At 42.7% G+C, this 16,617-nt stretch overlaps 1 protein-coding gene across 1 annotated transcript in view; it reads left to right on the plus strand.

Annotated features, from left to right (window-relative positions):
• Positions 1–1,765: 1,765 nt before the first annotated feature.
• Positions 1,766–16,617, plus strand: part of zcchc7 (zinc finger, CCHC domain containing 7) — a 54,655-nt gene continuing 39,803 nt past the window's right edge. The window contains exons 1-3 of the mRNA XM_078259927.1: positions 1,766–1,852; positions 4,358–4,973; positions 6,213–6,420. Coding sequence (XP_078116053.1) covers positions 4,449–4,973; positions 6,213–6,420 — 733 coding nt within the window. The 5' untranslated portion in view covers positions 1,766–1,852; positions 4,358–4,448. The remainder of the gene's footprint in view (positions 1,853–4,357; positions 4,974–6,212; positions 6,421–16,617) is intronic.

A 16,617-nucleotide genomic window follows, 5' to 3' on the forward strand; every position in this document is an offset into this window, starting at 1 on the left:
GGTATGCTTGTTTTCCTTAGGTTGCTATATATATATATATATATATATATATATATATATATATATATATTAATATATACAGTTAATGGTTGCTGCCTACAAAATGGAAGTGTCCCCGCCGCTTCTGTTTAGGGTTTGATCTTAAAATATCTACATTTATGTATAAAATGTTTTCCTAAAAGCACCAAATTGTTGAGAACAAAATCTACCTTCTTATCTTCAACAAAAACACCAAACTTTATATTCTTCACTGTCAGAGGTGGCTTCTCAATTTCCCTGGTCTGTAACCAGCTCTGCAGATCTCTCCAGAAGGATTGCACTGACTCACACAGAAAAAATACATGTTCTAGATTCTCAATTTCCTTTTCACAAAAAACACAGTTATCCGTATCAAAATTAAATCTCAGTCTTAAGAATTCGTTTGTTGGGTAGATTTCATTTAAAATTTTAAAGTTGACCTCTTCGGAAGGAGAGGAAATGAGATATAACTTTTCCTTATTTTCTTAACCTCTCCGTCACCAAATTCTTTCAACATATATTTTCTTCTTACTGGATTAGGATAATATTCCTTTAATAGAATATTTCTAATAACTTTGTTGGTACACTTATAGTCACAGAAATCAATTCCTTCGATGCAGAGCTGTCTTTGGAGTACCTAATGTCTTCTCTCACCATTGATTTTAGAAACACTGGTATAGCTTTCAACCATCTATCATAACACTTGACATTGCATTGAAGTTGTAGCCTGACAAGCCAGACCCACATCCAGATGTTGGGTCTGGGAACTCACCATTGGCAGGGCTCAATCCGAGGGGCGGGATAAATGGTTGTCTTTCAAATTCCCTCTGCACTCATAGCCAACCAGAGCAATGCTAGTTGATAGATTAAACTTTTGCCGTATCCGGTCGGCAAAACTCCAAACACATCTTCCTTTTTTCAGAATGACTTCAATGCTTAACTCCAAGTCTTCCAGAGTCGCGGCCAAAGCCGATTCGAAAGGCTGTTCGCCAGCAGCAGCAGGCATCTTTTCAAGTAGCAGGGAATTCACGCGGAACCGTCGCAACTCTGCCGTCCTTATGTTAAGCCCGCCCACCGACTCTATACACGACGTAATTGGCCTGACCAGAATTTGGTTTTTCCAGCTCACAAGCCAACAGAGAGTTGCTACACTGACCCTGGCAGCAAATGTAATTTGCTGCCGCTATACAAAACGCGTCTAGATTTCTAGGCTATTGAAGTTGATATTTCTCACAAAACTCCTCGTGCTGTAACAAGATTCCGTTACCGTCCATAAAATGAGAACCCCTTGATTTCCATTCACCCATGTACACAGATTTTCTGCTTATCATTATGTATCTATTATTCCAAACTGGGGTATTATGAGGTGTAAAATGATGTTTGTTGATTAACTTCCAATAGAGAAGGACCTGCTGATGGAAAGCAGAAAGTTTAGTGTCACAGAAGTGAGTAAAAACAATTGGCACAACAACACTTTCTGAAAAAAATGTGTGCTGGGCTGAGGTTTGTAGATTTTAGGGGATCAAGCTTGGGTGCTTGGATTTCAAAACTCATAGAAAAAAAACTCTCGGAAATACAAAACTCACTCCAGCCCAGCTAGTTATACTGTAATCTAACAATATCCAATCAATCTTTACATTTATTACTGACGCTTTGTGGTTGCTACAATCGGTCATAGTCACTATCACAGCAGGACGGAGTGAAACGTTACGGTCGGCCAACCGATTTTCCTCTGACAAACCCGGAAGTTGTTTGTCTGTCTGTCTCCCTCTGGCTGGAAGCAGGCAGGCGAGTAGCTCCTGTGACTGTAACCTCTCCATTTTGTTGGATAAAGGTGAGCTCATGCGTAATGGCATTACATGTGAAACATTTACAGCGATGGCGTTGAGTAGGGAGACTTTATTTCCATGTACATGTTTTCTTTCATGCGTGTTTGTGACTGAAGTGCTTCCTTGTTTACATCCGACCGGCTGCTCTGCTGCTTATAAACACGTGGAGAGACAGGAGGGACACATGCTAACTGTCGACATGTGGAAGTAACAAGAAGCAGCCACTTATAAGCCACAGTGTTTCGTGGCCTCTGTGTTGTAGTGACCAGTTAAACGTTAGTCGTTAGTCACAACAGTAGCTACTACAGAGCTAACTTCTGCCTCAGTCCACCTGCTAGCTCGTTAGCATTTAGCTAGCCGGGGCTACCACAAGGAAAACTCCAGTTAGTGCATAACTACTTAGCTGATATTTCGGCTTTTCGCTTGTCATTGTAGTGTATTAGTTGTGAGCTTTGTGCTCAGGACCTCATCCTGCCACTCTACACTTCGTGTGTGTTTCCCTGAACTACATGTACACCATGGCAACAAACACATTCAAATCACTGAATTCATCAATTTGTTTCCCCCGTTACCCCTACTAAAATAAAAGTCTTGAATTATAAGTACTGACAACAGTATGTACTTTTAGTATCAAAAGTACAAGTACTCATGCATATGAACCCTGTTATATTCATATTGGATCAGTATAATTGATGCATTATCATGCAAGCTGTACTTTACTGTTGTAGTTGGTTGTGCTGGAAGTAATTCCTTTTTTTATTAGTTATATTACTTTTGGGTAGTATCATCTTTTTTTTTTTTTTTTAAGATTATTTTTTGGTCTTTTCCGCCTTTATTTGATTGGACAGCTAGGTGAGAACTACCCACTGAACCAACCCCGCCACCTTTTGGGTAGTATTTATATCTATTACAATGCATCGTAGGCTATTTTATAAGATCATATGTTTGCTATGTAAAATCTTAATCTACAAAACAACTATAGCTGTGAAATAACTGCATTGAAGTAAAAAGTACAAATGCTTCCTCTGAAATATAGTGGAATTGAAGTAGAAAGAGGCATAAAATGGAAATACTTAAAGTACCTCCAAATTGTATTTAAAGCTCCTACACACACACACACACACACACACACACACACACACAAGCAAGCAAGCAGATATGCTTGGTGGCCAATAGATTTTTGTTCGATGTTTGGAAATGTAAAAGTCATTAGCAAGTTCAGGTATCGGAATCGGTATCGGGAAGTAAAAAATGGTATCGGACCATCTCTAAAACAGAGGCAGCTAAACTGAATTCAACCATCATTCAGTTTATGATTTAGACCTGAGCTTTTCCTACTGGGATTGATGATGCCAATCAAATACAGTCCATATATCCCCATACAGATGACTGGGCTGGGGCTTAACATTCCACCAACACAGTCAGTCATTTGTCGGTTTCAGGTCTCTGTGCACTGCTAAAACTTAAAAACTGTCGCTCTCTCTCACCGACGGGTAAGACTCCACTTTCTGTCCCTTAATCCCCGGCGGCCGGCTTGTGACCGTGTAGCGTGGCGTTTCTGCGGTGTGTGCGGTCTGGGAGCCAATCATCTCCAGCCATCATGGCACAGACACGCAGTGCTGGACAGAGCAATGGGCCAGTGCCCCTTTTCGTGTGTGTGTGTGTGAAAGAGAAAGAGAGTTAGAGAGACAGAGATTGGGAAAATTAGCAACACTGTGTGTTTTACAGAGTGTAGTAAGAAGATAATTTCACAATTTAAAATAATAAATTATAATCGTTCAAAGTGGGCCCCAGATTATGTCTTGTTAAAGTGTTTGTTGTTGACACCTAACAGGTGATAAAACTACATCCAAACTGTTTCTTAGCACCAACGCTCTGATAAAATAGTAAAAAAAACAAACATCTGATTGCAGGCAGCTGATCCCTTCTCTCTCTCTCAGCTTTGTTAATAAGCCCCAATGGATTTCAGAACAAGACCTAAGTCTGTGCCCTTCCTGTGATTGACAATGGCCTATGTTTCCTTATTCCTCAGTGCTGTAGATTGGGTTGTAGTTGACATAACCATATTTGCATTAAGGTGGATAGTTTAGAGAGAAAATAATGAATAAACAATCCACTTAATGTACCAATTGGATATCCTGAGTTGGTATTGGTGGATTGGGCATCAGCCAGATGTGACAGATACAACAAAAGAGTGGCTTATAGAAATTTGATAACATTAGACAATACTGCTATTTGAATGACAATGAAAAATAATCATTAGTTGCAGCCTTGCATGTTTTATGCTTAGGGGAAAGGTTGCCATGACAATAATATTAAGTTGCAAGTAAATTGAAGTTATATTCAAAAAAAGTTGTTTGTTCCGCCAAGTGTAATTTTAATACAATATGACAATATTATGAGTTATTGCAAATATATTATTATTTGTATGTGTTGCATGGTTTGCAATTGTGATGAGCTGTGATACCAGTAATAACTCATATTGATTTTGTGTGTTTTTATCTCTGCAGTCCGCTTCAGCCTCCAAGCTCACCTTCTCCCCAGGGGTGAGTGTTAGTAAGGTGTGTGCATGTGTGTGTGGATTGAGTGTGTTTTGGGGTGATGTACTGTACGTACCAGGATCGGAAGGAGTTGGAGGATGATCTCTATCAAGAGGATGAAGGGGACTCTGAGGGGTCAGAGGCCAACAGCGAGCTGGAGTTCCACCTCTACAGCCAGCTCCACTACTCTTCTAATGCCGGGGTGTTGGAGGAGCAGGAGGATAGAGGAGGAGAGAAGGCGGAGGGCCAGAACAGCCAGCAGCTTGAGGTGCCTGAGAAGACTGTAGATGTTGACGGAGAACAGGAACAGACTGGAGAAAGTAGGCCTTCGTCGCCTGATTTGAGCGAGTTACTGCAGCACCTGAAGAACAAGAAGGGAGAGAAACCTGATAAACGGAAGAAGGGGAAAAGTGACCCTAAAGGTCAGAGGTTGTCATCATCATTTTTTGAGGAGGTCATTGTGATTGACTCCAGCCCTGATGTCATCTCCATCTCTGATGATGACACTACCGATGATGATAAAGGGGTCTGCGCATTAAAAGGCCGAGGCTTAAACCAGCGGCAGACTTCTACCCCGGCCCAACAGGTAGAGAGCAAAGAGTGAGATGTTGTGCTTGTGTAGATAATGATTGTCCTCTAAGCCCCACCCCCCTTAGTTACTGTTGTTACTCTTGTCAAGCCCTCCATCTATTTACGGCACATATGGAGTTTACATTCATAACAGTGGCAGATGTACCACACACTGTTTTTGAAGCTATCCCTGTTTTTAGACAGTGGTAGACAAAAGCAGCTTCTCATTCCTAGCAACCAGCTGTTGATTTTGCCGTCTTAAACGACGACTTTCACTGTCTGATTTTATCGGGTGTAGCTAGCTAATAAGCTAACATTAGCTCCATGGGCTGGTTGAAAATGTCATCTCCAGGTGTCTTAAATATGTACTTCACGGCTACATCCATGACATTGTGCTAAAAGACTGAGACTAAAGGTACATTTCCCAGGCAAACAGTCTGAATCCTTACCAGTTAAGGATTCATGTAGGGAATAAAGAAACAACATTGTTCTTGTAATTGCACTGGACTGGCAGTTAGTCCTTGTATTATAAATATGATAAGAAATCATATACAATCAGATTATTCCATCCTAACATAACCCTGTTTGGCTGCTTAGCTTACTTGGACTACTTATTTGTAGTTTCAAACAGTATGTTTTAGCTTTAAGCAATACATAAGTCACAACTCCAGCAACACTTGTAGTATAAAGAACAACTTTATTGCAAGAGCAGTGTGGGTGGAGGATGAGGCATAACCAAAGTGTTTGGCAAACATAACGCTATCTCGGGTAACATTGCTGGGGTTGCTTAAGTGTAAACTTCTGCATATCCATAAATACTACATAGGGGACGTGCTACTCATGAAAGGGGCTTTTCAAATGAAGTCTAATCCCACTAAACCAATATAGTCTGGTGTGCTTCTTGGCCATGGAAGTAACGCTGGGTAAGGTCACTACTGTAGTTAGCTAGGAATCCTAACAATTGCAACGTAATTTAGAGCAGATAAACACACAGGTTAACCCATTCCCTACACTTTTGCTCTTGTGCTTTTGGTATTGGAAAGGCTAAAAAGAAGACACCAACCTCCAAACTCTTCAGATAAAGTATCACTGTTACGACAGCCCCATGTACACAACATCTGGATAAATCAAAAGCTTGACTGTACTGCTGTTTGTTCTTGACAGCTAATATTGCTTTTACGTCATGTGGGATGGGTGGTAAAGATGCTTTACAGTATATGGACATCTGCCATATGGTTGTTGTTTGGTCATCTAGGGAACCCAGAAAAGGAGTCTCCGTGTGCCAGTGACTGTGGACTCCAGCAGCTCCGAGTCAGATTCAGAAGAGTCGGAATCAAAGTCTGAGTCGTCAGATTCTTCAGATTCTGATGGTCTGGAGAACTGGATGATCCTGGGTCGAGGGAAGCAGGATGGAGACCAGTCAATCTCACTCAACCTAGAGGGAGGGTCTGACAGCAACACAGGTGTGTGTGTGTGTGGGTGTGGGTGTGTGTGGAGGGGGGGTGTTTGTACTGGGTCTGTTGTGCATTGTGCAGACTTTTGTAATATGTTTTTGTGTATTTGAATGTGTGGAGAATGGAAGCAGTGAGTCATTTGGTTCCGTCCAGCTCATTCAGAACACTTAGCCTACCTGCAGCACATTGATAAGGAGCGGGCACAGCGGTGGGCTGTTTGTATGTACATATGCAGCATCTCTGTCTGCACGTTTACGAATTTGTAAGCTCTTAGCATTCCTGGCGCTGTCTGCCCAGTTGCTTGCTTCTCTGATGCATCTTTAAGTATGTTTGTGTGCATTATTTATTGATATGTGCACGAAGGCTTGTGTGAGTGTGAATATTTGTTTGTATAAAATATTCCAGTTCTAAACAGCATGCATGTGTACATACACGCGCATACCAACAGTCATAACGCTAATGCCAAAAACAAACAAACGGAGAGACAACAATGCGGGAGGGGAGGTCGGGAGAGATGGGAGTAATCAAAAAATGAATAAAAATGTTCCCTGCAAATCTCTTCAGATCTACACATTATCTCAACCTGCAGCCTCAGCAACCTCTCCAGCCCCCCTTCTCCCTCCTACCTAACTCGCCCCAATCTCATTCTTTTATCCTATTTTCTCACTATTGTGCTCTTTCTCTCACCCTCTCTCTGTGTCTCTCTCACTGTTTCTTCCTCATTTGAATTTTCCTGGGTTGATGTTTCTGCAAGAATGCTCACTGCCTCCTCTACACACAACTGGGCTAAAGGAGGGGGTCTGGAGCTGTTGGGAAGGCTTTAGGTTTGGCCTGGTTTTGGGCGGTAAGAAGGATTTTAGGTCTCTCTCTCTCTCTCTCTCTCTCTCTCTCTCTCGTGTCTGGCTTCTCTCTGTGATCTTTGGAGCTTGACCTCATGTCTGCACATGGGGGGTCATGGATGTGGTGTGGAAGGGGTCTTTAAAGTGGATTGGGGGGAGGGTTTTAGCCACAAAAAAAGGAATTGAAGGCAAAGAAATTTGAGGGAGGGGCCTCAATAGTCTTGAGCTGTGCAATAATTTGATTCTACATAGTAATACTTAGCAGAGGTTGAGTATGTGGTGTGTGTGTGTGTTCACGCTGGAAAAGTGGCAAAATATGTTTTTCCTATTGTCATGGATCCCATGAAAAGACAAAACCCAACAATGAATTAATCCTAACAAGAATCTTTAGGCAACTGGACAAGAATTTTGTATCAAAAGCGTTTGGATTTCGGTTTGTAGTCCGAGTAGTATTGTAAAAACAGTCCATGTGGAGAGCAAAAGAGGCGGAACACATTGGCCGTAATTCAATCTCGTAACCCATCGGGTACTGTCTGACGAAGATTTTGCTTTTTATTTGTTTTTTTATTTATGTATCTGCGTTCATATGCAGATACCTGTTTAAAGAGATTAGCCAAAATGTCGCCTGGACCTAAAACGTATCGACTGTATGTGACCAGCGCATGGAAGAGGAAGTCTTGCCCCGGATATCCGTTATCTGGATGCCCCTAAAAGCTAAATCGTTGTGAGACCAATAGCCGATGGGTTCCGAGCTCATTCCTCTGTGCCGTAGAGCTTCATTGTTGTCCGAAAATGATTAAAAACCCATCAATGAGCCACACTGTTGCACTGGGTGAGAAACATAGGTGGGAAACATAGGCTCTGTAGTCTATTTTAGTCACTCCTGCTGCTGTAAACGCTGAAGGGTGAACCAAATGTGTATTAATGCATAGCTGAAAATAGTCCTCAACAAATGCACTCCTTTTTACTACATTGCATTACTCCTGTTTGAGTAACGTAATAATGAGTGCCCAGCTGTTTTGGAAATTAGTGAGCAGTTTTAGTGAGCAGTTTTTTCTTCAGATTTATGTCTTTAGTAGGAACAAAGCTTGGGCCGAGAGTCACAGACAGTGTGTGAAAGTCAGCATTGAGAGGCAAACTAACACATTGATTTCATTCTTTTTGAATTGTTGTCAAAAAATAAATCTGCCAGCTAGAGTCTCTGTCAGTGTTTTAAAGTGGACCTATTATATAGCATTTTCAGGTTCATACCCCCGCACTAGTGCGGGTAAATTGGGAACGTCTGGAGGAGGCCCCTGTCCGACAGACTTTCAACTCACACCTCCGGCGGAGCTTTTCGTGTATCCCTGTGGAGGCTGGGGGCATTGAACCCGAGTGGACAATGTTCAAAGTTTCCATTGCTGAAGCTGCGGTGAGGAGCTGTGGTCTTAGGGTCTTAGGTGCCTCAAGGGGCGGTAACCCACGAACACCGTGGTGGACACCGGTGGTCAGGGAAGCCGTCCGACTGAAGGAGGAGTCTTTCCGGGATATGTTATCCCAGACGACTCCGGAGGCAGTTGCAAGGTACCGAAGGGCCCGAAGGGCTGCAGCCTCTGCCGTGAAAGAGGCAAAGCAGCGTGTGTGGGAGAAGTTCGGAGAAGACATGGAGAAGGACTTTCGGTCGGCACCAAGGTACTTCTGGAAAACCGTTCGCCACCTCAGGAGGGGGAAGCGGAGAACCATCCAAGCTGTGTACAGTAAGGATGGGACGCTGTTGACCTCAACTGAGGAGGTAATAGGGCGGTGGAAGGAGCACTTTGAGGAACTCCTAAACCGACTAATACGCCCTCTATGGTAGAGGCAGAGCTGGAGGATGAGGGGGGGGATTGGCATCAATTTCCCTGGTGGAGGTTGCTGAGGTAGTTAAACAACTCCACAGTGGCAAAGCCCCAGGAATTGATGAGATCCGTCCAGAAATGCTTAAAGCTCTGGGTGTGGAGGGGTTGTCTTGGTTGACACGCTCTTCAACATTGCGTGGAAGTCTGGGACGGTGCCTAAGGAGTGGCAGACCGGGTGGTGGTTCCCCTTTTAAAAAAGGGGGACCAGAGGGTGTGTGCCAATTACAGGGGTATCACACTTCTCAGCCTCCCGGTAAAGTCTACTCCAAGGTGCTGGAAAGGAGGGTTCGGTCGATAGTCGAATCTCAGGTTGAAGAGGAACAATGCGGATTCCGTCCCTGGTCGTGGAACAACGGACCAGATCTTTACTCGCAAGGATCCTGGAGGGAGCCTGGGAGTATGCCCAACCAGTCTACATGTGTTTTGTGGATCTGGAGAAGGCGTATGACCGGGTGCCCCGGGAGATACTGTGGGAGGTGCTGCGGGAGTACGGGGTGAGGGGGTCCCTTCTCAGGGCCATCCAATCTCTGTACGACCAAAGCGAGAGCTGTGTCCGGGTTCTCGGCAGTAAGTCGGACTCGCTTTCAGGTGAGAGTTGGCCTCCGCCAGGGCTGCGCTTTGTCACCAATCCTGTTTGTAGTATTTATGGACAGGATATCGAGGCGTAGTCGGGGTGGAGAGGGGTTGCAGTTCGGTGGGCTGGGGATCTCATCGCTGCTTTTTGCAGATGATGTGGTCCTGATGGCATCATCGGCCTGTGACCTTCAGCACTCACTGGATCGGTTCGCAGCCGAGTGTGAAGCGGCTGGGATGAGGATCAGCACCTCTAAATCGGAGGCCATGGTTCTCAGCAGGAAACCGATGGAGTGCCTTCTCCAGGTAGGGAATGAGTCCTTACCCCAAGTGAAGGAGTTCAAGTACCTTGGGGGTCTTGTTCGCGAGTGAGGGGACAATGGAGCGGGAGATTGGTCGGAGAATCGGCACAGCAGGTGCGGTATTACATTCAATTTATCGCACCGTTAGACTGAAAAAGAGAGCTGAGCCAGAAGGCAAAGCTCTCAATCTACCGGTCAGTTTTTGCTCCTACCCTCACCTATGGTCATGAAGGCTGGGTCATGACCGAAAGAACAAGATCCAGGGTACAAGCGGCCGAAATGGGTTTCCTCAGGAGGGTAGCTGGCGTCTCCCTTAGAGATAGGGTGAGAAGCTCAGTTATCCGTGAGGAGCTCGGAGTAGAGCCGCTGCTCCTTTGCGTCGAAAGGAGCCAGTTGAGGTGGTTCGGGCATCTGGTAAGGATGCCCCCTGGGCGCCTCCCTAGGGAGGTGTTCCAGGCATGTCCAGCTGGGAGGAGGCCTCGGGGAGACCCAGGACTAGGTGGAGGGATTATATCTCTAACCTGGCCTGGGAACGCCTCGGGATCCCCCAGTCGGAGCTGGTTAATGTGGCCCGGGAAAGGGAAGTTTGGGGTCCCCTGCTGGAGCTGCTACCCCCGCGACCCGACCCCGGATAAGCGGATGAAGATGGATGGATGGATGGAGGTTCATACCTGATTTTGTGATTCTACCAGAACATTTAAACGTTTACATGCTTTAATGTTCAAAAAACAGTTTTTTCATACTGCCGATGGCTGCTGCACCTGTATTCACCCTCTGTATGAGACGCTCTGTTGGAGCGCCTGTCTCTTTAAGCCCCCCTGATGAAAAAGCCCAGTCTGCTCTGATTGGCCAGCGCATGTCCGCGAGTCTCTGAGATCTCCGCTGTGTTGATTCACTCCGGAGCCTGACTGCAACGGATTATATAGCAGGACTTTCTACCGTGAAAAATCAACAATAAAGGCTTCTAAACCAAATACTACACAACTGAACATTAGAGTTGCAAAGATTAATCGATTAGTTGTCAACTCTTAAATTAATCACCAACTATTTTGATAATCTATTAGTCGGTTTGAGTAATTTTTTAAGACAAAAGTAAAAATTCTTTGATTCCAGCTTCTTAAATGTGATTATTTTCTAGTTTCTTCTCTCCTCTGTGACAGTAAACTGAATATATTTGAGTTGTGGACAAAACAAGACATTTGAGGACGTCATCTTGGGCATTTGGGAAACACTGATCCACATTTTTCACCATTTTCTGACATTTTATAGACCAAACATCTAATTGAATAATCGAGAAAATAATCAACAGATTAATCGACTATGAAAATAATTGTTATTTGCAGTCCTACTGGACATGTTCCAGCATGTGACCCGAAATTGGGGAGAAATGACTAACATTTGCCGCCAAGATTACAGCTATCTGGCGTTAGCACGCAGCTACTGTTGTTAGCAGTGGACACTAATAGAGTATAGCAGCACTTTCTACCGTCAAAAAGATAAAGGCTTCTCAACCAAATACTACATAACCGGAAATGTTTCAGGAGTAATTTGACCCGGAATTGGGGAGAATTTAACAACATTGGCAGCTAATATTACATCTTTTAATGCTGTTAGCATGCAGCTACATAACACTGTTACTGTATGAAAAAAAACACTAGTCCTGCCTACCTGGAGCAGATGACCAATCATAGAAGACCGGCTTGGAGTTGCGTATCACTCTGCTAAGAGTAGAAAAAACTGTTGAAACCGGAGCGCTCAGAACAGCTGGAAACGTTTTAGCTCACAGGGATTTCTCTAAAATATGTTAACCTCATTATTTTGGCCACGTTTTAACATTAAAATCCAACATGACATTATAGATATGATAGGAAATACAGTAAAGCATAATAGTTCCACTTTAAAGCTGAAGTGGGCCACTTAACCTAAAACAAAGCAACTCTGCCAACTTTATCAAAATTAATACACTTTTGAAATAAAAAACGAACCGTTAGACAAAAGAACAGAGGTGCTATTTTTAAGATGATTACGTTGATAATAAGGGGCATGAAGATCTGGGTGGCGAGAACCTCTGCTAAACATTTTACTTGGGGAAACCCTGCCAACCTTGGTCTTTTACTTTACTCAAAACCGTATGCATACTAAAAAAAAAAAAATAAGATTGGTGTTGATGATCCTTAAATGTGAGGATTTGGTGCTTTTCTCTGTTCTGGACTGTTGATTTAACAAAACATTTAAAGATGTCACCTTCAGCTCTGGGAAACTGAAGATAGACCCTTTTTACGTTTTTCAGTCATTATATAGACAAAACGGAAAATCGATTTAATCGAGAAAATAATCAGATTCATCTATGAAAATAATTGTTTGTAGTCCTAGTGGCGTTCCAAAATCCCAGTTTGATCCGTCAGCTTGTGAAGAATTCCCCTTTTGGTACAAAATAGTCTATTGATTTAATGTGCACTTACTGCAAAAACAATTTACCATTTAAAAATTAGTATATAGTACAAACTGTATACAATTAGTATGTTCTATGGAGCTGGGGCACAGTTTTGATTATTCCTCCTCTTGTCCTCTGCTGGTAGCTGATATAGAACACTGACTTATTATCTTCACATGCCATTTTTATTTTACAAAGAAATGCAGAGAGAAGGCCCATTTTAGGTAGACCTTTTCTGACTACCATAACCGTTACATCCATAACCCAGGGCTGTCGGATAAATATAAAAATGTATTTCTGTTTTTATATACCATGTTGTGTGTTGACTCCTTAAGCCAAGCTTGTTTTTTTCACATTTGTGTGGGTGTTTGAGTAACAGGTTTGCACAGCAGTGACTAATAGTATTTGTACGCCTAAACCCCATCTCAGCATCAAATCACATTCACTACACTTTTAGTCTCCCCCTTTCACCCTACAGAAATTGAATCTTTTTATCCTTTTTCTCTCTTTCTGTCTCTCTACTACATGGTGTCACTTGTTCACATACTCTTACAATCTAATCTTTTTTCACTCCATCACATATGGTTTTTATAAAATACATGGACACACATACACACTGATGCACACACAGCCTGAGTAGCTATCTGTCACCTGGCTGTACAGGGGCAACTGTTGGTAGGTGGCTCTGTAGGGACACTGGATAAGGAAAAGATAGTAGAGAAAAGGGGGATGAGCGAGGGCCGTATGCCTGTCCGGCAGCCATGCAGCAGCAACCAGATGGAACAAGAGAGAAAAAGCAGGGCTTCCCAAAATCCAGCTCAGTGCCTTTCCCACCCGGAGAGGTGTGCGTGTACATGCCCGTGAATGAATCCAGAGTGTAGGCGTGGTGTGCTGAAGCTAAACTTGAATCGTAAATGCTTAAACTTCCCTCAGTGGTCACACTTTTTTTTTCTCTCCCCCAGTTCTCTCCTTCGCTTTTTTGTCCCCTCAGTCTTGGTCCGTGCACACCAAACTTTGTTTGAGGCTTAGAGAGTCAGTTCTGGGCAGCTATCGGGGTGGCCAATAACATCTGATTGTGTGTGTGTGTGTGTGTGTGTGTGTGTGTGTGTGTGTGTGTGTGCTTCACTGAAAGTCTTGGTGAATTAGAGAGAAAGGAGTATATTTGTACCCAAAGGTTAAGTCTCTCTATCTAACGGAAATTAAGGTAAGTAAGCCCTCTCCTCTCCTCTCCTCTCCAGCATAGTTTTCGCTCTGCTGTGTTGTTTTTTACCGTTTTATCATGGTGTTCAGATTGCCTAGGCATAATAAAAATGTCTTTATCGTCTCAAATTTGTGTGTTAAAAGCATTAGTATGAATGTTTTCACTCTGTACCGTCATATGTGTGTGAATGAGTGATGCTGTTTTGGGCCTGAAGCTTTTTTCTGGCACCTTTTTGAGACCTCTGTTGGCCTTTCTATATTTTGAAGTGTGTGTCATCTAAACTCACATGCCAGTGTAATGTACGAATAGAGTGAAATATGGATTTAGTTGGCTTCTCTGTGTGTGTTGTGGCTGTGGGCATCAGGATTGTAAAATTAGATTACAATGGCATGTCGGGTACCACACTAGGTGTGTGTGTGTGTGTGTGTGTGTGTGTGTGGTGTGTGTGTGTAGTGGGTGTGTGTAGTGGGTGTGTGGGTGGGCGCTGCAGAAGGGAGGCATGGATAGGATCAGCTCTTATCTTGGCTGCCCAGTGCCACACGAGGTGTAACGCCACACCCACACTACCACACAGTGTTTGAACAGCCACACACAAACACACACACATATGCACACTATGAAATTGCTGTGCCATAGTTTGACTTGTATTATCCAGTTTTTACAGAGGATATGCAAATTAGATGAGACAACTGTGTAGGCCTAATATTAGTGCATGCAAAATAAATCGTAGAAATTCAGCTGAAAGCCTAATGCTTTCATTTTTAAAATGGCTTTTGATTGAACAATCATTTGATGCCAGCGGCCACTGAAATATAATGACAACTGTAATCTGGTAAATTAAACGGCAGTTTCTTTTTAATATGAAAAATCCCCTTAGTCAGCAGTACTGTCTATTATCGTAATGTTTGAGTGTTCTCCAGGGTCGACTTCTCATGTCAAAATAAATTCTACATTTTGGCCTCTACGTTATCGTTTTCTCATTGAAAAGATGTATGGTTGTTTATTTTACTTAGCCATTTTTGGACATACTCATCAGCGAGTATGCTTAAACTGCTTTGTGTTATTTGTTTTTCACTATGATGTGTGTATACAGTGTTTAGTACAAGATGGCTCTTAAACTGTTCCCTTGAACTAACCTCCACCCAACTATTTCACTAAAAGTATGCACAACCATCAAGGAAGTTTCAATGAATTGCCTTTACTTCTGTCCCATTTCACTTTACATTGTTCCTCTCTTGTGTCATTGCTGAACAGATCCACTATCAATTCAATTATGTCAATTGTTTAATCCCTCTTTTACCTTAGAACCAGGCCCTCTACTTTTCCCAGCGTTTTCCTATAAAATTGAGGTAAATTGATTGCTTACACAAGATAAGAACAGCAAACGAGGCAGTAGAAATATAGATCAAATCAGAAAGAATGTAAAGCAGCACTTCAGTTTACATCCAAAGAAATCTGTGTGGACGGACTGACGGACAGCAGGACTCAGCATCAGACAGAGGGGGCGAGAGAGATGAAAATGTGGGTAAGCTAAAGTGAATGAGACAGGCCCTAAAAAAGGATCGGCCACGGTGTTGCTGTCGGTCAGGGCCGGTTTGTCTCCAGGCTAAGATCTCAGAGTGGCTCTAACATAGCTGGATCTCTGTCTGCACACACTGACATCCAGCGCTGTGTGTGTGCGTGCGTGTGTTCAGTTTTTACAGTTCGAACCTTCTCAGATAACACTTGACCTTCTGTGGCTCTGTATAAAAACCACAAATCTGGTTTTGAGGCTGTGTATTTTAAGATAAATAAAACGGCGTTTTATATTTGGGAAATGTCGGCCACATTTGAATTGTTTTGTTTAAGGCTTTAAGTTGATGCCATTTGAGTAGTCACTGTTTTATGATGGATGGATTCTGAAAGGAATTTGTGTATGTTGGATTACAGAAATTTAACTTAATAATGTTTAATGAATGACTGTTTATTGTAACCTTTTTCTACCTCTACTTGCGTTCATATGAATTACTATTTGTTATCCCTGCTATTAGTTACTGCAGACATGTTTTAATTGCAGCTGTGCTTCTGCTGCAGTCTTTCTTTTATGCTGATATGTAGAGTTTATTTATACCACATGTATCTGCATCTGGAAGAGACAAGCCATCCTTTCTGAAAGTAGTCTTTGTCAAAATAATCTATGAAAATTTCTCTATTTTTCTCTTGGAAACTTTGACTAAAAAAACACCCAGACATCTGCGGTTGCGGGTGCAGGTGCTCATTTGTATTAATGCGGCTGTTCGTTCTTTAGAGTGAGTAAGGGGCAGCATTTAAATATAATCTAGAACAAAACATTTCGGCTACACACACACACACACACACACACACACACACACACAGCAGGCCGGGTGTCTTGGAAAAAAAGACTCTTAGACTCTTATTAAAGATACTTATTATCAATTATAATAGTTTATATCGTGGAAATGAGAGACATTTTTTAGAGTGAAAGTGAAGGTGTGGTGCGAGGTTTGATGTTGTGTGTGTTGAAGTGTGAAGGTGTGTGCATCTAAAGACAAAAGTGTGTGTGTATGTGTAAGAGCCGGTGTCAGCCTCACCACGCCTGAGGTGAGCCCAATAACCGTGCCCTGGCCCACTGGAACGAAGTTTCACCGTCTTTAGTTCCGAATAGAGAAAGAATGTGACATAAAATGAAATAGTTTTCAACACTGTACGGTTTTTATGTGGAGATGTTGAACTGTGGTTTTTGGATTTCAGTGATTTTTAAACTGCAAATTCACTGCCAAACGTGTTAAAATTAATGTGGTGTTTTTTAATAGCAAAAACATACAACCTCCAGTTTTCAGTAGCTGTAGCCTGAAGGAAAGGGTAATAAACTGGAGACCAGAGGGTCCCTACTGTAGTTGTGTGGGTGTGGAGGGAGGGGGGGATAGCATAGGGAATCCCTGTCTTCTTCTTTAACCTTTATTTAACCAGGATATCCCAT

This window comes from Sander vitreus, chromosome 2 (assembly GCF_031162955.1).
Source record: "Sander vitreus isolate 19-12246 chromosome 2, sanVit1, whole genome shotgun sequence".
NCBI lineage: Eukaryota > Metazoa > Chordata > Actinopteri > Perciformes > Percidae > Sander > Sander vitreus.